Here is a 21,425-nt window from a genome sequence, read left to right on the forward strand (position 1 = left end):
ATTGCTGGGCCAAAGGGCACACCTTAGCTGGGACTCACCCTCCCGAAGGATTGCGCCTGTCCGAGTGGCTCCTCTGAGAGCCACTCGGGGGCAAAGCCTGGTGGCCTCTCTGCTCCAGATCGGCCTGGCAGCAGGCGCAAGCATGACCCCAGGGGACAGAGCAGGCCCCAGAGGAAGCTGGGGGGAGGAGCCCGGTTCCTGGGTCTGTGCCGCCGTTCCACCACCCCTTGGGCCAGCGCTTCGCTGGGTGGCTGTTTTCCCAGCCCCAGCCTGGGCTCTTGGGTCTGGGTTATGGAATACAATTTTTGAAATTGGGTCACCCCCAACAATCCAGAGCTAGTGAGGTGTCTCCCCTTCCCAGCTCGGAGGCAGCCCTCCTACGAGGATTTGGGGAGGGGAGAAGACGCCCAGGCTCCCACCCCAGGACGCTGGGGGCGGGTCCGGGCCAGGCCCTGCCCCCCTCCCCAAGGCCTCCGCCCCTGCCCTTCCAGAGCTGCGGGCGGGCGCCCAGGTAGCTCGGGAGCCCAAACCTGTCGGGCCGGTTTTGAGAGCCGCGGGGACACGGGCTGGTGAAGGATGCACGGCCTGCCCCGCGCTCCGTCCGCACCCCCGGCCGCCTGAGCCCCGTCCTGCCTGCCCCGCAGTCCCCCGGCCGACCCCATGACGCGCGTACCCGGCCTCCTGGCGCCCCTGCTTGGCCTGGGGCTGGGGCTGGGGCTGGGGCTGATCCTGAGCTCGCTGGGGGCAGGGGCCGCGGACTGCAGGTCCTTCGGCCGCGCAGAGCGCCTGGTGTTCGCCCCGGCGGCCAGGGTCCGTTGGCTGGCTCCTCGCGACCGCCCGCCGGGGCCCCTGAACCCCCTGTACGGCACCGTGCGCCGCTTCCTCTCCGTGGTGCAGTTCAACCCCTTCCCCGCCGGTGAGTGCGCCCCTCCCTCGGGCGGGCCTCGGAGGTAGTGGGTTCCCCCTCGACCGCGGGGCGCGCCTACCCCGTCAGCGGGCAGTTGGAGGGCAGGGTCCCCAGCCTTCCTTCCCAGAAGTCCCCGGGGGCCCACGGGCATCACCTGGAAATCTTGCTGCGTGACCTTGGGCAAGCCCTTTTCCTCTCTGAGCCTCAGTCTCTCTGTCCTCAAATAGAAGAAATTACATTAGAAGTTCTCAAAGACCTGGCTAAGATTTTTCTCTGGGTCTAGGGGTGCTAGGGGTTGGGAGGACAGGAGGGGCTGCATGGCCCCTCCCAGCCTGTCCCTCACCTCTTGAGGGGATAGGCTGCTAGGCCGGGCCCCTTCTCTGCTTTAACCAGGCTTCCGGCTTCTCCACCGCTGGGCCCACCTGTCGGGTTCTGGAGGAGGGGTCGGCCGGGACTCCTCTCAGCCACTCCCACCTATGGCAGCCCTCCCTCCTCCGGAGGCCGGGGCAGGAATGCACAGGGCTTCTCCTAGGGTGCCGTGGCGGTGGGAGGAGCCCTTCCAGAGAGCCCACCTTGGCCTGGCAGTGAGGGTGGACACAGGCGCAGGGCAGTTGCTGTCCTCAAACGCCCAGTTTGACTCTTTCCTCAGAGTTGGTAAAGACCTTGCTGAATGAGCCGTCCTCCGTGAAGGTGGATGAGGTGAGCCCTGAGGGGCGGGGGGGGGGGGGGGGGGGGGGCGGGGTACGGAGAGCAGTGTGGGGTGAGCATGAGGGGCAGAAGTAGAAAGGCCTCCTCAGCTCAGGCCACCTTGCTGGGTGTCCCTCAGGGTGGGGGTCTCCGGCATCCCCTCCCCCCCTTCCATTCACGCTGTAATCCGCGGGCCTAATTTCCAACCGCAGCTCTGCCATTAACTGGTCCTGGGGTTTTGCAGTGAGCAAACCTTGACTTCAGTTTCCTCCTCTACGAGATGGTAAATAACAACAGGGACACCACGCACTTTGCATGGGTTCGAGGAGACATGTGCAAAGTGCCCGCTGTGGGCGCATCCCCTCGCCTTCTGGTTTCCCTGTGCAGTCAGACCGGAAGCCGCCGAGTTGGGAGGGTCAGGACAACCCCTCACCCTTGCCCCCTTGCCCAGGTGGTGCGGTATGAGGCTGGCTACGTGGTGTGTGCTGTGATCGCGGGCCTCTACCTCCTCCTGGTGCCCATCGCCGGGCTCTGTTTCTGTTGCTGCCGCTGCCGCCGGCGCTGTGGGGGCCGCGTGAAGACGGAGCACAAGGCCATGGCTTGTGAGCGAGGCACCCTCATGGCCTTCCTGCTGCTGACCACCCTCGTGCTACTGTGAGGGGCGCCCAGGCCAGGTGGGAGGTGTGGGCTGAGGTCCAAAGTGCTCGTGGGCATCCAGCAAGCCCCTGCCTCCTCCCCCATCCTTGCAGCATTGGTGTGGTCTGTGCCTTTGTCACCAACCAGCGCATGCATGAGCAGATGGCCCCCGGGGTGGAGGCCGTGCCTGAGACTCTGCTCAGCCTCCGGGGCCTGGTCTCCGATGTCCCCCAGGTCAGTGCCCAGTAACCCCTCACCCCCACGAGCCTGCCTGAGCACCAGCCCCAGGCGGGGCAGAGTAGAGTGGGACCTGCAAATTAGAAAGGGTGCCCCTTTCAACACGCGCCTGACTGCCCCCTGCTGGAGAGTTGTTATAATACATAAGTGCACCCAGGGCATCCTCAGGATGGCCACCCAGCTGTGTGGGGAGTCCCGGGAGGGCTAGGGAAGGGACAAGAGGGGGGCTTTCAGGTGACAGGGAAGAGCAGCCTTATGACCCTGTGTTTGCCTAGGAGCTGCAGGCCGTGGCACAGCAGTTCTCCCTTCCCCAGAAGCGAGTCTTGGAGGAACTGGATGGTGAGGGTTATAGCTGGCTGACAGGCTGGCCAGCCTCTGGGTCCCCCTGCTCAGGCCTGCCTTGGGGGCCCTCTCACCCCTTCATCCTGGGCTCCACCTGGGCACACCCTTGAAGAGACAGGGATTGGGCCCAGCTGGGGAGCACAGTAGTCACCGCGTGACAGGACCAAGAAGCCAGGACCTCCCCTGCAGAGCCCAGTGCAGGGCCTGGGGAGGCTGGCTGGATGGGTGAAGAGGGCCCCTCGGCTTCTGGGGGCCAGCCCTGCAGACGACCCTGTGCTCCCCAGGTGTCGGCAAGAGCATTGGGAGCACGATCTACAACCAGCTCAAGAGCACCGTGTATGAAGTGCTGACCTCAGTGGACAGCCTGGGCCAGGGTGAGTGGGCCCAGTGTCCTGGGTGGCTGCCTCTTGGGGGCAGGCCCCACCCTCGCTCAGCCTTGGATTTCTCTCCCCGCCTCAGCAAGCCCGACCCCTGACTTTCTGATGGCTGTATCCTGGGATCCCTCCTGGCATCCCTGCCCACAACCTGGCTAAATGTGCCCCAGGGCAGTTTCCATTAAAACTGCGGAAGTTAATGACCCACATCCCTTTGGCTGGGGGGAGGGGGGAGATGTTCTGTGCCAATAACAGTGGAGACTGCTCAGTCCAGAGCGGTGTCTCTCAGCCCTGCAGCTCTCTATGGATCACCTCCAAGCCCTGAATGCCACCTTGGTGGAGCTGCGGGAGGGCCAGCGGGACCTGGAGCCAGCTGTCCGGGAGCGCCGGGAGCACCTCCTCACCCTGCTGCAGGAGCCTGGCTGCCAGGACTGCACAGAGGCCCAGAGCCGAGCCCGTGCCCTGGAGCTGGGAGCTGACTTTGACCAGGTGCAGGCCCAGGACAGGGCCGCTTGAAACGGGGGTGGGTTAGCTCCTTGAGTTCTCCCTGCCACCTGGGGAGGTGTTCCCCATTTGCACACAGGGACACTGAGGGTTCCTCCCATCCTCCCTCAGGGACCCCCCCTCAGGCCTGTCTATGGACTTTGTCATACCACCACCACCCTATTTCAGGTGTCCCCAGTGGACGATGTCCTGCATCGGCTGAAGGGTGTCCCAGAGGCCAACTTCTCCAGCATGGTCCAGGAGGTGAGTGCCTGCCCAGTCTACCTGACTTCCCCATCACCTGGGAGCTCACAAGTGAGGGATCTCGTTTTCCCCCTTTGGGGTGGGAACCCAGCTGAACCTAAGACTTGGGTCAAATCAGGGCCTTACCTCCCATATGGCTCCCTGGGCTGGAGGCTCATGATGCCGGTTCTCAAGTGCACGCTCTCTGATGGGAGAGGCTGGCCTGGAACTCAGAAGGAAGAGCTGGGCCCCTCAAGGGGGGGGGGGGGGGTGGCTGGGGTGGCAAGGGAGAGAGGACAGAAGCTGAGCCCTGGAGGTACAACCTGTCATGCAGATGGGCTGTGGGGGAGGGTGCGGCATGAGTCAGCACCTGTGACCCAGGGCCTGGAAAATGCCAGAGTTGGGGAAATGGTGAGTCACCTGTGTTGGGCGGCTGGCGCGGAAGTTCCCGGGAGGAAGAAAATGGGAGCTGAGGCTAGGAAGAGTAGGTTGGGGCTGGACTGTAGGGACCTAGGCCTGGCATGCGTGGGATGGATGGAAGAGAAGAGCGGATGGCTGGGAGGCTGCCGCAGTCTCGGCAAGAGAGGTGGGGAGAGCAAGGAGGGGTCTTCCAGGAGCAATGTTTTGGGGAGCTGAGTCAGGCTGGGCTGAAGGAGGAGAGAAGAAGCCATTGACCAAGAGAACAAGGAGAAGCCTGTTTTCTCATTTCCTGAGCTGGGAGCACTAAGAGGGATGCCCCGCCTCTGGGCCTGGTGATGTCAAGGGTCCCTGAAGCTGGGACAGCAGATGGGAAGTGGGAGGCACAGCTGCCTTTGTTCTGGCAGGAGAACAGCACCTTCAACGCACTCCCGCTCCTGGCAGCTTTGCAGACGGCCAACGTGGTCAAAGGTGAGGCCCTGTCCAGGGGCCACCCCCACCAGAGACTTGTCGAGAGGAGGAGGGGGGCAGTGGGGGTAGGGTGGAAGGGGAAGGCTGTCCTCCATCTGGGCCTGGTCAGAGAGTGGGCCCTCTCCGCGGGTCCCACATGTTCTTCCTGCCCCTCCCACAAGTCTCTGCTGCTTTGGGCAGAGCTGAAGAAGGTGATAGCCCAGAAGCCTGAAGGGCTGAGGACACTGGCCGAAGAGTTCCCAGGCTGGGAGGCAGCCTCTCGCTGGAGCCAGGCGCTGGAGGAGGTGGAACAGAGTAGCCGCCCCTACCTGAAGGAGGTGCAGAGATATGAGAAATACAGGTGCCTGGAAGTCCATGGGGTGGGGATGGGATAGGCAGCCCAGCCTCTCAGCCACTGTGGGCCTGATTTTGAGCCCCCATCAACCCCTGGCTGCACTAAGCATCTGCCTCCATTTAAGCCAAGACCCCTTACTCCTCGGGCCTCTGTCTCCACCTTGGCTGTGTGCCCTTGGGATCTGAGCCTGGGGACCCCGTAGGAGCAGTGGGGCCCCACCCAGCCCCTAGGTCCTATGCCAGCCCATCCTGGTGCCTCCCTTGTCAGTGACACCGCACCCTCTCTGCGGCAGGTGGATTTTGGGCTGCGTGTTGTGCTCTGCGGTCCTGCTTGTGGTGGTCTGTAATCTGTTGGGCCTCAACCTCGGCATCTGGGGGCTGGCTGCCAGGGAGGACCCCGGCCACTCGGAAGCCAAGGGCGAGGCTGGAGCCCGCTTCCTCATGATGTAAGAAGGGCTGGGGAGAGGGGAAGGGTCTTTCCCACTGGGCTGCCCAGATTCCTCTCATGCCCATGGACAGCTCCTAGTGTGGCTACAGAAGCAAGTCCTGGGGATCTAGAGGCTGAGCTCTACCTCTGCCTCTGGCACCGATTCACTGGATGACTCCGGGCAAATTATTCACCCACCCGGGCCTCCGTGTCCTCATCTGTATACAAGGGTGGACTAGAGCGGGAATGGCAAATAAGAAGCATTTCCCCCTTCCACACCAGTGGCAACTATAGTAACCAGCGGGCACCCTTTCCCACTGAGTCGAACGTAGCCTCAGAGTCCTTCTTAACCCAGTATCTAGGTAGTACTACCAATAGGAGGTGGCACCCGAGGTAGAATCTGCCTGACCCAAGGGGCGAGTGGAGGCTGAAATGCAGCCTTTGTTCTATTCTCCAAGCCTCAAACCCTGGCTTGGGGCTGTGCCTGTCCCCCAGAGAAGCCCTACAGGGCAGCACTGGTCCTGTTCAACCCTTCTAAGTTGCGGCCCTTGCAGGTGGCTCTGTTGAGGGCTGAGCTCTGGAGCCAGTCTCCTCCATGTGCCTTAGTCTCAGGGGCGGGCAGTCCTGTCTCTTCCAGCGAAGCAGCTACCTTCTCCTCTAGGTTGCTAGGGCCAGCCAGGACACCCATGATGAGGGGAGTGGGGGAAGGGGGAGGGGAACAGCCAGCAGTTCTGAGCTCTCCCCCCTGGCCCAGGAGGCTGAGCCCTCAAAGGGCTCTGCCCTGGGGCCGACTCGCTGACCACGCTGGCCCCCGGATGTGGCCGGACAGAGGGCGTGGTCCAGTGCAGCTGGCCTCTCTCTCCCATCTCAACCCTGTCCCTCTGCCTTCCCCCAGGGGTGTGGGCTTCAGCTTCCTCCTTGCCGCACCCCTCATCCTCCTTGTTTTCGCCACCTTCCTGGTGGGCGGCAATGTGCAGACGCTGGTGTGCCGGAGCTGGGAGAGCAGAGAGCTCTACAAGGTGAGCCTGCTGTGTTCTGCAGCCCAGAGGGAGGTGGAGGGGGTTGAGGGCACAGCAAGGGGTTAGAACGAAGTGGGAGCCAGAGGGGGAAAGGGGAGGGAGGGACAGGAGGATGGCTGGAGATGGCCAAGGAAAGGCAGGAAATGACAAGTGGAAAAGGGGTGAGAGAGAGCAAACCCGTGCGTCCCTGGAATAATGCCCAGGCCCCAGGGCAGGCATCCCAGGGGCTGCACCCAGACCCGAGTCTGTCTGTTCTCCTAATACTGAGTCTGCAAACTGGAAATCCTGGTTCTCCAGTGCTTCTAGTAGGTGAGCCAAGGTGCTGGCCCAGAGAAGTTTCCCTGCAAGGAGTTAACGGCCCAGGGGTGATTTGAGTTAGAGGCAGGTTTGGGCTGCAGTCACAGGGTCGTGGTCTCTTCTGTGCCAAGGTGGCATGGGACCAGGCTCTAGGGGAGCTGGGATGGCCTTGCCCTCAGCCTATTTCAGGCCCATTCCTCTTTGCCCCTTTTCCAGTTTGCAGACACCCCAGGGAACTTGCCCCCATCCATGAACTTGTCTCAGCTTCTTGGCCTGAAGAAGAACATCAGCATCCTCCTGGCCTATCAGTGAGTGGGATGCTTAGGCTGGGGGACAGGGTGTGAGGAGCAGCTGAGGTGGGTGATGTCAGCCCCCACCTGCTGTCCTTTTCTCTTGTCTTCGATGCCCATTACTTCTCCCCAGGCAGTGCAAGGAAGGGGCCGCGCTCTGGAGCGTCCTGCAGCTCAATGACTCCTATGACCTGGAGAAACACCTGAATATCAGCCAGGTGAGGGAACCTCCTGGAGGGTTGTGGGGATTCTTTCCTGAAGAACCCCTTCCTCTGGCCTTGCCTCTGTGGTAGGCCCATCTTATTGAACTTGAGAAGTCTGCAGGAGCAATCGAGGTGCCTCAGGGACAGAGGCCCCAGGTGAAAGCTCAGAGCCTGACCCAGGGCGAGAGCCCAGGGAGGCTTCTAGGGTGTGTGGGTGGATGGATGAGGGCCTGGAGGCCATGACCGGCTCTGAGTGCTGTGCTCTGGGAAGAAGTGAACACAGCTGAGGTTGTAGTAGGAAAGGATAAGGAGAGTGAAAGAGGGCTAAGGTGTGCGTGTCCTGGCTGAGGACAGGCATTGGTTGGACACTGCAGTCAGTAGTGGGGTGGTTGAGAATGGGGTATGACAGTGAAAATGACGGTGATGAAGTTGGGTGTCCCTGGGGGAGGGCTCACCAGAGGCCCTTGGCCAGGCTCACACAGCCAGTAGGTGGGCAGGGTTTGAGCCCTGCCCTTCAAGCCTGTTCCGTTAACCACTGGACTTTGCCAGAGCTTGGTGCATAGAAACCATATCCATACTGGCAAGAGACAATTCTAGGACAGAGAGAAGGAACGGCTGCTTCACCGGAGGGGATGTATTTTGAGAATGTCGTTTTTCTAAGGGTGCACAGAAGCTGTAACATATTCCTTCCTTACCTCTGTCTGCACTTAAGTGAGGTGGGGAGAGCCGCCTGGACTCCCAAGGCCCCTGGGGAGCCTTTCCCAAGCATGTCCTGGGAAACCCCTATGTCTCCCCCCTGCCTCTCCCCCTGACCCACACTCCTACCATGCTAACTCCTGATTCCTCCTCCTCTCCAGAAACCCTTCCAACTCCTCTTAAATCTACCAGCCCTTCTCAACCCACAGCGTAGCATAGCCAAATGGTTCAGATTTCAGTTCCAACTCCGTGTCTGAAAGTGTAATCTTGTGTACTTTGCACACTGCCTTAGCCGCCTCCCCTTTCTGCATCCCTGGCAGACGAAAGGTCCACAGAGCAGCCACATCCCAATGTGAGGCCAGAGATACTGCCCCATGGATGAAGGCTGGCCAGGGAGGACTGCAGCAGGGGACCCGGGCAGAAGGTGCCCCTGCTCTGCTAGCTGGACGTCATGGTTCTCAGGGGAGGTTCCAGCTCACAGAATAGTGTGGACGAGCTTCAGGTTCAAAGGGACTGGGCAGTCCTTCAGGGCCATGTGCAACACACCAAATGTGACCTTAAGAGCACTTGTCTTCAAAGGAGATAAGAACGAGCTGATGATGCAGAAATAAATATGACAAGGTGTGCTTTCCAGGGCACCAGGAAGGCTCTGCTCGCCTTCAAGACTCTCCTGTGTACCTGTCTGTTATGCTATACCTGTCAGGTATACCCTTGTGCCTGAAACACTGCCATAGGACCCCCGCCTCTTCAAGGATTAGAGGGAAGCAGTGTGGCAGGATAGGGAGGGGTGAGCGGGGCTGGGTTCTGTTAGCTAACTTGCTATGAAATCTTGGGCAAGTGAATGTTCCTCTCTAGCCTCAGTTTCTCATCTGTTAAACATTGGGGCTGAATTTCATGCCCAGTCTCTTCTAGCAATGGTTGGAAAATGCCAAGAGTCCCTTTTGTTTTTTAATGTTTATTTATTTTGAGAGAGAGAGAGAGAGAGAGAGCACTCAAGCAAGCAGGGAAGGACCAGAGAGAGAGAGGGAGAGACAGAATCCCAAGCAGGCTCTACAGCATCAGGGTGAGCCTGACATGGGGCTTAAACTCACGAACTGTGAGCTGAAGTCAAGAGTCAGACACTTAACTGACTGAACCACCCAGGTGCCCTCAAGAGTCCCCTTAAACTGTGGTCTCTCTTGGAAATGTGACTGTGTTTCCCCACTCATTCACTCATTTGTACGCACTCAACAAACTTGTATTGTGCCTGCCACATGTGAGTCTCTGCTCTACACTGAGGGGCTGGTACAGAATGGGCAGACAAGTTGCCACTCTCCTGGAGCTGATGGCAATAAACAAGCCCACAAATAATTTCAGAACAACAGATACTTTGAAGACCTTAACAAGGGTGATGTGATAAAGTTGGGCCAGGGAAGCTATTTCATATTGGGTTGCCAGAGGGTCTGTGTTTCTGTCCGTGAGCCAGATAGATGCAGAGGAGAGCTAGGTCTTGGTGGGGGTGGGTTGGAGTAGGGACAGGTGGGAAGCAGAGGCCTCCTGGGAGACTGTCTGGGGCTGGGAGTAGCCAAGGTGGGGGCCTTGGATATCCAGAAGGAGGGCCCTGAGAGCTTGGGGACCCCTCACCTAGGATAGCAGCTCTGGGGTCCTGGTTCAGCAACTGGGCACGCCCTCACCCTGTCCCCCACCCCCTCAGTATACCGCCAAGCTGCAGCAGGAGTTGCAGAACCTTAAAATAGACATGAAGAATCTGGACCTGCTGAGCCCAGCCGCCCACCGGGACCTGGAAGCCCTGCAGAGCAGTGGGCTGGAGAACATCCACTATTCCACCTTCCTTGATCAGGTCAGCAGGAAGCACCTCAGTCCAGACCATGGAAGAACAGAGGGGCTTGCAGAGGAGCTGGGGTGGGGGGTGGTGTATTGTCTCATCACAGCCCTCCATGTTCCCTTCACCTCTCCACACGTCCCTGGGGCCTCTTCCTGTTCGGGGTGTCTGCACACCATGTGCCTCAAGCCTGTCCTGGAGCCACCATCTGGGCTGGGCCGGAAGGAACGTGCTCCCACCCAGCAGCGTGTGTCGCTGTTCATGGTCCTGAACCCACTGCTGTGGACAGTATGCAGGTGGGAGGAGGCCTCTTCGATGGGTTACACCAGAGGGCGCCTCGTTTTTTCCCCTTCTATCCTAATGGGAAATGCCTGATTTATTTTACAGTTTCAGGTCAAACCCACTGTGACCAACGTGTCACGATAGATTCAGCTCGTTTGGGGTACTTCTGAATAGACTGTACCCCAGTACAGGGCTGGAGGAGCCATAGTGCATCCCCTCTTGGCTTCTCCTGTCTATCTCCAGATCCAGAAGCCTGTGGTGAACACCAACGTGGAGAAGCTGGCTCAGGAGCTGGAAGGACTGGCCCGGACCCAAGTGAGAAAGACCCGAGACCCCACTGGGCAGGCAGAAGTCAGACAGAGAGAGGCCTGGGAGGAGGGAGATTGTGGGAGGGCTTGGAGGGCATGAAGGCAAGGACAGGGGATTGAGGGCTCCCACCAGTGACCTTTGAGGCTCTGGATCCCCTGGCTGGGCTTAAGAGCTTGGCAGAGTCAGTTCTGACTCAAGCTCTACCTACCACCAATGGCTGTGTGGCCGTAGGCAGGTCATTCAGCATTTCCAGGCCTCGGTTTCTTCATCTGCGAAGTAGATTATCTTCCACCTCAGATCACATGGAGTAACTGCTCTGACATCACACAGTTGGGCAAGCGTTTCTTAGTGCACACCGCTCAGGGAATCTGCTGGGACAGGTGTGAGGACAATGCGACGGACCAGATATCACGATAGTTGCCCTCGAGGAGCTTACACGCTATTGGAAAAAAATAGCATTTTGTATTTATAAGTATTTAAAGCTTAAAGAGTTCTCTTCAAAACATAGACCCCACACCAACTGTGCATGATGGGTAGACAAGGAGTATTCCTGTTTCAGCAGATGCCACTGCAGCTCAGACAACCTCTGTGGCTGACTTAGGAGCACCTAGTCAGCTCTGGGTGGACCAAGGACTTGGGCTTAGTGCCCCCAAACCTGGATCAGGCCCAGGAGCTTAAGGTGGCCTCGGTTTTCTGCCTCTGAGCCCAGCACTTTCCACATCTTCTCAGTATGTCTGGCTGAACAGTTGGGTAAAGAATGTGTTGGCGAAGGCTGGGCTGTCCCTGGCAGAGTGCCATTCCCATCCCTGTCTCCCCTCAGGGCAGTTCTGTGCTGGGGCAGCAGCTGCAAGAGGAAGCCCAAGGGCTCAAAAACCTCTATCAGGAGAAGGTCCTCCCCCAGCAGAGCCTTGTGGTAAGCTTGGAGGCCCAGGGAGCCTGGAACCTGGGGAAGAGGAGAGGCAGGGAGGGGTAAAAGAGGAAGGAAGGGCCGGGAACCCTCCTTTTCCACCCATCCCTTCCCTTAACCATCCCTGCTCTCTTCTCCACAGGCCAACCTCAACCTCACTGTCAGGGCCCTGGCATCCTCAGCCCCGAATCTCCAGGTGGCTGCTGGGGAGGGGGAGGGGGAGGGGGAGCAGGTGGGCAACAGAGGGAAAAAGGAAGTCAGGGCCTTGTTGGCTTGGGATGTCATCTGCTCTGCCCAGTCCCGCTGGAGGCTGAGGGTAGAGGGTGGGAAGAAATGGGGGTGGATGAGCGGATCCTTAAAGACCACCATCTTTTAGCCTCTGTGTCCTTAGGGCCTAACACCACCCCCCCCCACCCCCCCCCACCCCCGCCAAGGTGAGTATGTGTGTTTTACACGTTGAATGAATGAATGGGTGAATGAATGCATAGCATCTCGCTGAACGAGCAGGGCATTAAGTTAAGCCTCTCTTCTCTTCAATCCCCCAGACAGAGACCTCTCGTGTCTTGGACAATGTCACTTACCTAAAAGGACAGCTGCCTACCTGGGCCACCAGCATCTTGAGGAATGTGAGTGGTAGATGGGCAGAGGCAGGGGGGCTGCTTCCTAGTCAGAGATGGGCTGAGGCACTCAGGCACACGGAGCTTCTTCTCCATCCCTGTCCCCTCACCGTGGCTCCCAGGAAAGCCAGCTCGGCCTGCCCTGTCCGGCATGGGGCGCGGGGTTGCTGGTTCCTGGAACACCTGCCAGTCCTGGACTCCTCTCTGTCCTGCAGGAAAGTGAGTGTTTCCTGACCCGAGAGATGGGTTACTTCTCCCAGTACGTGGCCTGGGTAAGAGAGGAGGTGAGTGGGGGCTCAAGCTCTCCTGGCCTCAAGCAGGTTCCCAGCACCACCGGCTCTTCACACTGTTACATCCCTCCTCTGCCCCGAGAGCCCCTCGGGGTGCCCTAGGCCTTCAGCATTGAGCCCAAACTCCCAGATCTGCACCCCTGCTTCCTGGCTGGGTTCTGTTCACCCAGCCTCTGCCACAGCCCCTCTCTGAGGCCTGAATGTGAGCTGGGCTGGCCCTGGCTCTCTAGAACATCCCCTCCACACCTTGTCACCATACCCTTCCTCAGGCCGGTCCCTTTGTTCAGCTCTCCAAGCGCACCTCCTCCTGCAGGCCTGGGCTGACCACAGCCTCTGCAAGCTATCTGGCACCCACACTAGGCAGGTGGGGTCTTGTTCGACCCTGAGTATGTGTGTGTGTGTGTGCACATGTAGCAGTGAGTGTGTGTGCGTGCACAGGGCCGGGCACACAGTAGGGGCTTAACAGAGGCTGGTGAATGGGATGGAAAAGATAAGAGTGGAGCAATGAGCCTATGTCAATGTGTCCTCGTCTCTATGTCCCTGCATCCATGTGTCCGTACAAACTGTGCAGTGGCTCCCTACGGGGTCCCTGGACCTAACTCTGTTCCTGTCAACCTCTTTCTCTGAATATGGGGTGTATACCTGTGGGTCTGAGTGTCTCTGCATGTACCTGCCTCATGTTGACCCCACAGGTGACTCAGCACATTGCCACCTGCCAGCCTCTCTCCCGAGCCCTGGACAATGGCCGTGTGATCCTGTGTGACATGATCGCTGACCCCTGGGTGAGTGCCTCAAGCTCATCAGGGCTCGTGGACGTGGAGGCCCCAATCGGAGGGGCGGCGTGAGCAGGGCACGAGGTGAAGCAGGACTCTTGCCTCCAGGCCTGCCCACCAGCCCTTCCCCTCAGCCCGCACCCCTCATGGAGTCAATGGGAGGACTAAGGGTACAGAGCAGGGTGGGAAGACTTTGCTGCCTAGCCACAGCAAGCTGACCTCACATCCTCTGTTCTAGAATGCCTTCTGGTTCTGCCTGGCATGGTGCACCTTCTTCCTGATCCCCAGCATCATCTTTGCCGTCAAGACCTCCAAATACTTTCGTCCCATTTGGAAACGCCTCAGGTGAGGAGGCTGCCAGGACTGAGGAGGGGACATCAGGGGTCCAGGAAGGCGTCCTTCTAGTTGCTGGGTTCTACCCCCCGGCACACCCCCTCCTGAGGCCTCCCAGGCTGAGGAGGCTCATGCCTAGCCCTGAAGAGTCACACCCTCTGAGGCACTCCAGGTCCAGAAAGTTCTTTCGTATGTCTGCCCACATCCTTCTTGTTGCAAACACATCTACCCAGCCTCTGCTTTTAGGAACTCTTCCTACCCCCTGGAGAGCTTCTGCAGCCAGAAAATCAGGGCTCTGGGCTTGTCCCTGCGTCAGGGCCAAGGGTCTGTGCCTGGGTGCTCATTCACTCTTTCTGCGACGTCACAGCTCCACCAGTTCTGAGGAGACTCAGCTCTTCCGCATCCCCCGGGTCACCTCCCTGAGGCTGTAGGACCCCAGTAGGTGAGTGCCAGGAGTGGGGGGAAGAAGGGAAAGGAAGGGTGTGGGACCCGGGGTCTCTAGGGCCCAGAAGGGAGGGAATGTTCTGGGACTTGACAGGGTCCGAGTGTTGGATCTGGCCCACCCAGCCTGAGCCCTGCCCCCCGCCCCCGCCTCACCCGTTTGGCTCTTAATCCATAACAGGGATGTTTGCTGGCTGCTCGGTGATGCCTGATGCCGCCTGCCTCCCTCCCCTTTGACTCGGACTGGACCAGAGGACGCCGTTGCTCTTGCTCTGAGCCCAGACTGGCATCAGGCTTGGATTGTCCCCCAACTCCAGTTACCTGACCCCATTTTGCCTATTTCTTTCCCACCCCCTTGCTGCTCATGGACCCCTTTTTTCATTCTCAAATGTACACGTGACTTTTGGTGAGCTACAGGAGCCAACAGGTTCTTCCAGGTGTCGAGCCCTTACCCTCCTCGCTGCAATATATTAGCGCCAGGAAGAGCCTGTTCTCCATCTATTGGAACCCCTTCCTCAGCCCCTGGGGTGAGACGACGAGGCCCCGCCCAACCCCATTCTGTCACCATCTGCCCCGCCCCCTGTCCACTCCTCTCTAAGCTCCTGCTCCTTTTACTCATCTGACCCGCCCACCTGTCCCAGCTTCACTCTGCTCCAGCCCTTATGTCCTCTCCCCAGGGAAGCCCTTTTCCCCACTTTGTCCCCTCTCTACCTTATCCCGCTACCTTGCTGGTACCCAGGGACCCCCTCCTGCCCAACCAAACTAATCAGGTAAAGCCACCAAGTAGGCCAGGGGCCACCAGGGCTCTGCCTCACAGCTCTCGAGCCCTCCACTGCCCAGGGACCTGGACCCTCCACAGGTCCTGACCTGGATTTCTGGCCCCCCCAGTAGGGCGAAGGAGGTCTGTTTGAAGGCTGAGCCCCTTGCCCGTACCCTAGGTTGGAAATAGTGCTATTTGTCCTGCAGTTCCTCTCTGAGCACTGGTTTTCTAGGAAGGGACTTGGGACCCCAGAAAGTAGCCTCTTCGACAGTCCCCACCCAGCTTTCCCGGAAGAGATCTGGTGACCACAACAGGATTTTTCCCTGTGGCCCTTACTCCTTCTATCCTATGCATGTGGCCTAGGGTTATCCCTAGTCCATCCCTGTGCCCTCTCTGCATGCTGGATGCTGAGTTCTAGAAACAGGGAAAGGGAGGAGGAGAGAGAAGAGATGGACAAAACCTCGGATCCATGAAAGTGTTCTCACTTCCTAAGCCTTGGCCTTGGATCTTTAACACCAGCTTTCCCAGGCTACAGCCTGGTGTTTAGTGAGTTTTTTTGGAGAGGAGAAGCCAAGGCCTCCTCTGACCATAGACATCCAGGATCACCCCAGCAATCAGCAGGTGGGGAGTGGGACCCACTCTGGGAGCAGGGGGACCTGGGCGCACATCCTGGCTTTAATGCTAGGTGGCCAGGACACCTTGAACATGTTATGTGTGTTCCCTAGACCTCAGCTTCTCCATTTGTAAAGTGGAGAGTAGTCACAACCAGCTCCTAGAGCTGTGACGTTGCATGGAAAGCCCTTAACAGGAGTCTGCCACAAAACAAGTTCTCAAATGCTGCTTTTTTTTTTTTTTTTTTTTTTTTTTTTTTGCCATGACTGTTCTGGGCCAGGGGCCCAGCTGGGTCTTGGCAGGTACGAGGGAGGAGGGAGATGGGTCCCTGTTCAAAGGCGCAAAGCCCCTTAAGATTGTAGTCTGCTGAGTTTTGGAGGGTGTCTATGTTCAATTGCATCTTACAGAGCAGCAATGGATTGGCTACTAGAAAGTAGGACGGTGCATGCACAACGCGCTGTCATTATTGCAAGCACACTCCAGACAGGCATCCTTGAATGTAGCACAGTTGCTTCTCTTTGGCTTTTCCCCGAAGCTTCTTTGCCTTGTCTCTCATCCGTTGGCCTTTGCAGGGGAACCGTGGCACCCTGCATGTTAAGAATGAAGTTGATGGGATAAAAATAGAAAGAGGACGATTAAAAATCATTTCTGGTTCTCCAGCAAAGCTCTCTACCTTGTCCTTCACATATGTGGGCATGCTGCACACAGTTATTTTAATAACTCCCTGATACGGATCCTCTTTGAGTCTATTTCTAGTGTCTGTTGTTTCCCTTGGTTCTTGTTAGTTTTGTCTGTCTCCTCACATACGTGGCGATTTTCGACTGAACGCCACCCATTCTATCGGAAAACCTGTAGAAAGAATCTGGGGCATAGAATGAAGTTAGTCTACCTCCATGAGGATTACATTTACATCTGGCGGATGGCTTGGGATTTAGCAAACCACGGTTGTTTTAATCTACTTTCAGGACTGAGATGATTTGCAGTCCCTTGGAGTGCTGGTCTAGTTCCGGCTCATTTGTTTTCTGGGGGTGAATTCCCCTGGGGTCCCAACCCAAAGCATGAAGATTTGCCAGGCACCCCCTCCTCTTGGTGGGCCTAGTTTTTACCTCTTTAGTCCCAGAGGCTAACAGCTCTGCTCAGCACCTTTGGAGTGTCTTCTGGGGTCAGTGGTCCTCCCAAGGAGGAAGTAGCCCCAAAGCCACGTGTCTCTGGGTTTCCTTCTTTCCCAGATCTTGTCTCTGATTCTTTACTCCCTTGTTTGTTCTCTGATACCCCCAATCAACTTTTTTTTTGAAAAGTATATTTTGAGTAGATTTTAAGTTGTCCTTAGTTGAGAATTCAGGCCAAATTACCTAGTTCACCCTGATCAGAAGTAGTAGTTCTGCAAATTAACTGATTCCTGCCCCCCACCCCCACCCCGCCACGACTTGGGAAAGCTGCATTTGAATTTAGAATCCAGAAACCTGGGCCCAGCCAATTGAACACTGACTGTCCAAAGGAGATAGTTTGGAGAATATCACTGTAGGCTCTGGTAACTGGGGATGGGGGTGGCACTCAGCAGTGACAGAGAGACCAAATAGCCACAGAGAAACAATATATTACATATTCTCCCAGTTTTAAAATGCTGGGATCCCAAAATGCTAATCCTACTTTACGTGTGAAACAAAGCCCCTTTGTGGTCCCATTCTCACTTTTCACGATGTTCCCTGAAGGCGATGGGGACTTTCATCCTTGTTTCACCGTTGAGCAAATGAAGCTCTGGAAAGCTATGTGGCCGACTCAAGGTCTCACAAGTTGAAGCCAGACTTTGGGTTCAGGTCCCCTGATCCTGGTGGCCCTGGAGGTTTCCTTCTGGGCATGCTGCCGGTCCCCATTCCCCAAGGGTGTGTGTGGGAGGGAGGCCCTGTCTCCAAGGAGATTTGATCCAAGTGTCCTTGCTGTCCCTGTGGCAGCAGGGATGACAGATGGGAGGCCCTGGGAGTTCTGCCAGATGCTCCAGCCTGGCCATCCCAGAGCACAGGCCCCGTGGGCCACGAGTGCCAGATTCTGCCAAAGAAATGCCACATGGGCCAGGCCGTCTGAGGTCCCAGGTGGCTGGCCAGGACAGTTTCAGCTGGCTCCAGTGTGCAAAGGACGGCCCACATGGCTAGGGGCCAGCCCAGGCTACCTGAGGGGACAAAGAGAGTTAACATGTACTGAGTTTCTGAGTATGAACTAGGAAGTGTGCTAAGCACGTCACGTGAATCGACTCAAATGCAGGCAGTTATTGACCTATTTATGGGTGAGAAAACTAAGGCAGGGAGACTGGGGATGAGCTGAGTAGAGGGGGCACAGCTTAACCCAAGGCATCAACTGATGGTGGCATTTCAGGCAGTATCTGAATTCTCTGGGGTCAACCTGAGGCCCGGCTCCGGGGGACCGTGGCCAGTGTCCCTCTTCTCCACCCTCCCAGAGTCAGGACCTGCTTTTCTCTCCTAGTGCTCAGTCTGCCCAGGCCTAAACTCCATGGACTGAACTGGGAGGTCGGTGGCCAGCCTGGCCCACATACCATGTGCTACCGGATTGAAGCCTCTTCCTCCTGGTCCCCCATCCTTCCGTGCACTTCCTGACGGTGCCGCTCCTGGAGCAGTGAGCAGTCACACTCCCCACAGCTTTGCAAATGCCGACCAACACTGCTGTACCCGAGAGGAAAGTGGGGCGTGTGCAGAGATGACCCCACCCCAGCCCTGACCTCCGCCCATGAGTGATGCAGAATTCGGTGACCCGAACCCTCGCCACACTGAGGACACCCAAGAGTCCATCGCTGAGGTTAGACCAGGGAGATTTTGAGGTGAACTAAGTCCGAGGAGGGTGTGGGATCCCACCCTTGGCTTCAAGCTTCAGAGAGAGCTTCACGGTGTCCCCTGCAATTTGGGAAATCCAGTGGACTGATGTCTCGCCTCCACCTGCACACTCTAGAGAGCAGAAGACAGGCTGGCTGCTTTGCCCGCAGAGCCAAAGAGAGGCCTGCTGGCCCAGGTGACGGACCGGGCGACGGGGGGTCAGTGTGGGCTCTCAGGCCAGGTCCCAGGAGGCTGCCTGAGGAGTGAAACCGACCAGGGACGAGAGCCCCCTGGGCCAACATGAGAGCCCAGTCAGGGGGGTGGCCCGGCTCTGGGGCCCCGTGGAGTTGCCTGCAGGAGGACAGGTCAGCTTTAAACCTCCCAACCAGAGCGCAGTTCCAGGCCGGCTCCTGTTTCCTGCCCCCATCCCAGCCCCCGCCACTGCCGACCACGGGGCCCACCCTACCGCCAGGTGAAGTGATGGAGAACCGTGACATCTCCCCACCAAGCAGCTTCCTGGTCCCCGGGTTTTCCATCCCGCCACTGGAGGGTGGGCAGCAGAAGAGATTTCAAGGACCCGTGGAGACACAAATAAGGTGGACGGTAGCTTTGCAATTCCACAGCTGTGCTGGCTCAGCGTCATGGTGGACACCCTGAGTGCTGTGGCGCCCAGGGGGGCAGCCCACGTTTCTTGAACGCCTGTGAGGTGGGGATTCCACAGGTGTGGCAAGACCTCATCTCCACCCAGGGGGGGCCTTGCTCACAGACAGAGGCTCTTGTGGGGTGAGGGCCCAAACCCTGAAACTGTACTGAGGATCTCAATCTCTTTCTCTTCTCTCTCTCCTCCTCTCTCTCTCTCTCTCCTCTCTCTCTCTCTCCCTGCACCATCCCTTGACCAGGGCCGCAGAACCAGCGGCCCCCCAAAAAAGGGCCAAGGGAAAAGATATAGACTTGGGGGTTCCATGGAGTCAGTTGGGAGTGCCCAGTGACGAGGGCTTTGAACTTGGGACTGGAGTGGAGAGAATTGTGATCAACAACTGAGGAAGGTCCGAAAGACCCCAAGGACTCCCGGGCGGAGGTGGGGTGAGTCCCTGCCAGGTGGGACTGGCCACCCGAAGGTGCTCACCACTGCCGTCCTCTCAAACGTAACCCAACGAAGCAGGCAGCTTCCCCAGGGCTTACAATGATCCCTTCCTTTCCCCCCTTCCAAATTCCCCCAACCTTGGGTTCCCCCTCCTCCGGACCAATGTGAGGAAAACCACAGCTGAAATCCGTCAGGCTGAAGTGTCTGCAGCCCACAAGGCGAGGCGTCTGTGCCAACCTTTCTGTCACCTTTTTGGGTCTGATACACTGCCAAAGAATCTTTGGAAACTCCCAGACTCCCCCTGGGGAAAAATTTGCCGGTGCCCGATGCCCGCCAGCCCGCGCCTCGGCCCTGCTGAGGCCCAGCGAGGAGCCCTGCTCCTGGACGTCCTCCAGCTCCATTGCCTCCTGCCCTGTCTCATTCCTGCATTGCCCAAGGGTCCAGTGGAGGGACCCAGCCGGAAGGGCATGGTGCTCCGGAATAGCCCTCAGGGCAATGGGGGGGCGGGAGAGGGGAGGAAGGGGGCACACGTGGTCCAAATGAGTGTTGTGTGAGGGACGCGTCCTTGCCAGCAGGCAGCTGCAGTGGGAGGTCCCCAAGGCCCGTGGGCATGGGGGCCTGGCAGGGGAGGGCAGCTGTCCTGTTTTGTTGCAGCTCAAAGCTCCTTACCTTGGAAGAAAGCATCCTGAGTAGTGAAAGTTCAGTGGGCGTCCCAGGTAGCATGTGGGTGATTCTGCGGAGGGCTGTGCTGGTCTGGCCAGGGGGCTTCTTTGGTCCAGCCTCCTCACACGATGCCACGGGTAAGGCCAGGCCTACCCTGGACCACGTGGTAGGTGTTTCCTAGCTAATGTGTGGAACATACAAGGCGGGGCGGGATCCACCTGGTCACGTTGGGATGAAAGGAACAGGCTCCGTGTACCGGCTCTGTCACTTTCTAGCCTATGACCCTGGGCAAATCCTGTAACTTTTTGGGGTCTCTCTTTCATCATCTGCAAAGTGAGATAATGGCCTTCCTCCCAAGGCCACTGTGAAGACAGAATGTTCAGTGAGTCCCTGCTTGTGGGCGCTTTCTCAGAATACAGGTGGAGCGTGCAAGGAACTTGGCCCCAGAGAGCCTGGCCCCTGACAGACAGCCTCTCAACCCTCTTCCTGGGGCTCCTGCCTGAGGTCCAGCCTGTCCGGGCAGGGCAGGACCCCTGGGCTGTCTCCTGTGCCGGAAGCAGTCTTCTTGCCTCAGTGGGTCAACAGCTCCAGACTATTTTCCTCCCCAGAGGATCTGAAGTTGGAGCTAATTGGCTGGCTAAAAAAAAAAAAAAAAAAAAAAAAAAAAAGGAAAAGAAAAAAAGAGAAGGAGGGCAGTGCTCCCATGCATGCTGCAAAGGAGGGGGGTGTCTCAGGCTCTGTTTCCATGGGAACCACTGGCACAGGCTGACTCCCTCGGGTGCAGAAAAGGGAAACTTGGCGGAGGTTTGGGCACCTGGCTCCTGGGTGGTTTCCCGGGACTGAGCAAGTGGCCAGGACTCTGCCCTCCTGAGGGGCAGGAAGGATCCCCTCCCCAACTCAGGGAACCCTCACCCCCTTCCTCCACTTCCGCCATCTCGCAGTAGATCTGGCAAGGTCCCCCAGCCTCCCTGATGTGGTCCCAACCTCGGACCCAGCTGGGGACAGAGGACAGGCCCTGGAGAGACAGGCTGTCTTGGCATATAATGGAGCTCAGGAGGTGCTCCCCACTGCAAGGCCCCATGTGGGGTAAAAGGGAGGCAAGTGGAAGGTGGAGGGACACACGAAAGAGCTGGAAGACCCCTGTGTGTGACCCACATAATGTGGTCAGGTGGCTGTCACCCGTTCCAGTGATGAGCCCCCATCAGGGCGGCCACTTCCAACCCAGCGACCCAGAATGATGTCCCTAGAAAGGATGCCCCAGCACCAGGGGTGGCCGGAGGATGTCTGCAGGGCAGCTGGAGGGGCACCAGGAAGACCCCAAGCCTCGGTGGGAGCCAGATCCCTCTTCCGCAGCCCATATCCCCTAAGATGACCCGAGGTTGTCTCTGTGTGGGGGGAAGCAAGGGAGGGGAGGGGCTGGCCTGTTCTGGAAATGCCTTAGGGGAGGCTCTCCAGGCTCCCTGCCCAACACCCCGTCGGCGCTGGAGCTCTCCTCCCCACCCCCCCTCCGCTCCCAGTGGAGGCTCTCTGCACCCACCACTCCACCCTCCTGTGACCAAGGTAGGGGAGCAGAGGGTGTGTGCGTTAGAGAAAGAGATAGACAGCGGGGGAGGCAGAGAGAGAGAGACGCCAGCCCCGCAACAGGAGC

At 58.3% G+C, this 21,425-nt stretch overlaps 1 protein-coding gene across 1 annotated transcript; it reads left to right on the plus strand.

The window, feature by feature from the left end:
* Nucleotides 1–660: 660 nt before the first annotated feature.
* Nucleotides 661–15,859, plus strand: PROM2 (prominin 2). The gene is made up of 24 exons (XM_030311178.1): nt 661–916; nt 1,557–1,606; nt 2,046–2,248; nt 2,344–2,464; nt 2,743–2,806; nt 3,094–3,183; nt 3,473–3,672; nt 3,856–3,930; nt 4,734–4,797; nt 4,978–5,137; nt 5,424–5,576; nt 6,453–6,576; nt 7,090–7,181; nt 7,297–7,381; nt 9,756–9,902; nt 10,410–10,481; nt 11,296–11,388; nt 11,525–11,578; nt 11,928–12,008; nt 12,215–12,283; nt 12,982–13,071; nt 13,301–13,407; nt 13,763–13,837; nt 14,018–15,859. The coding sequence occupies exons 1-23, from the start codon at nt 661–663 to the stop codon at nt 13,824–13,826; spliced, it is 2,514 nt and encodes an 837-aa protein (XP_030167038.1). The 3' UTR covers nt 13,827–13,837; nt 14,018–15,859.
* The last annotated feature ends 5,566 nt before the right edge of the window (nt 15,860–21,425 follow it).

Source organism: Lynx canadensis, chromosome A3, assembly GCF_007474595.2.
Source record: "Lynx canadensis isolate LIC74 chromosome A3, mLynCan4.pri.v2, whole genome shotgun sequence".
Classification (NCBI taxonomy): domain Eukaryota; kingdom Metazoa; phylum Chordata; class Mammalia; order Carnivora; family Felidae; genus Lynx; species Lynx canadensis.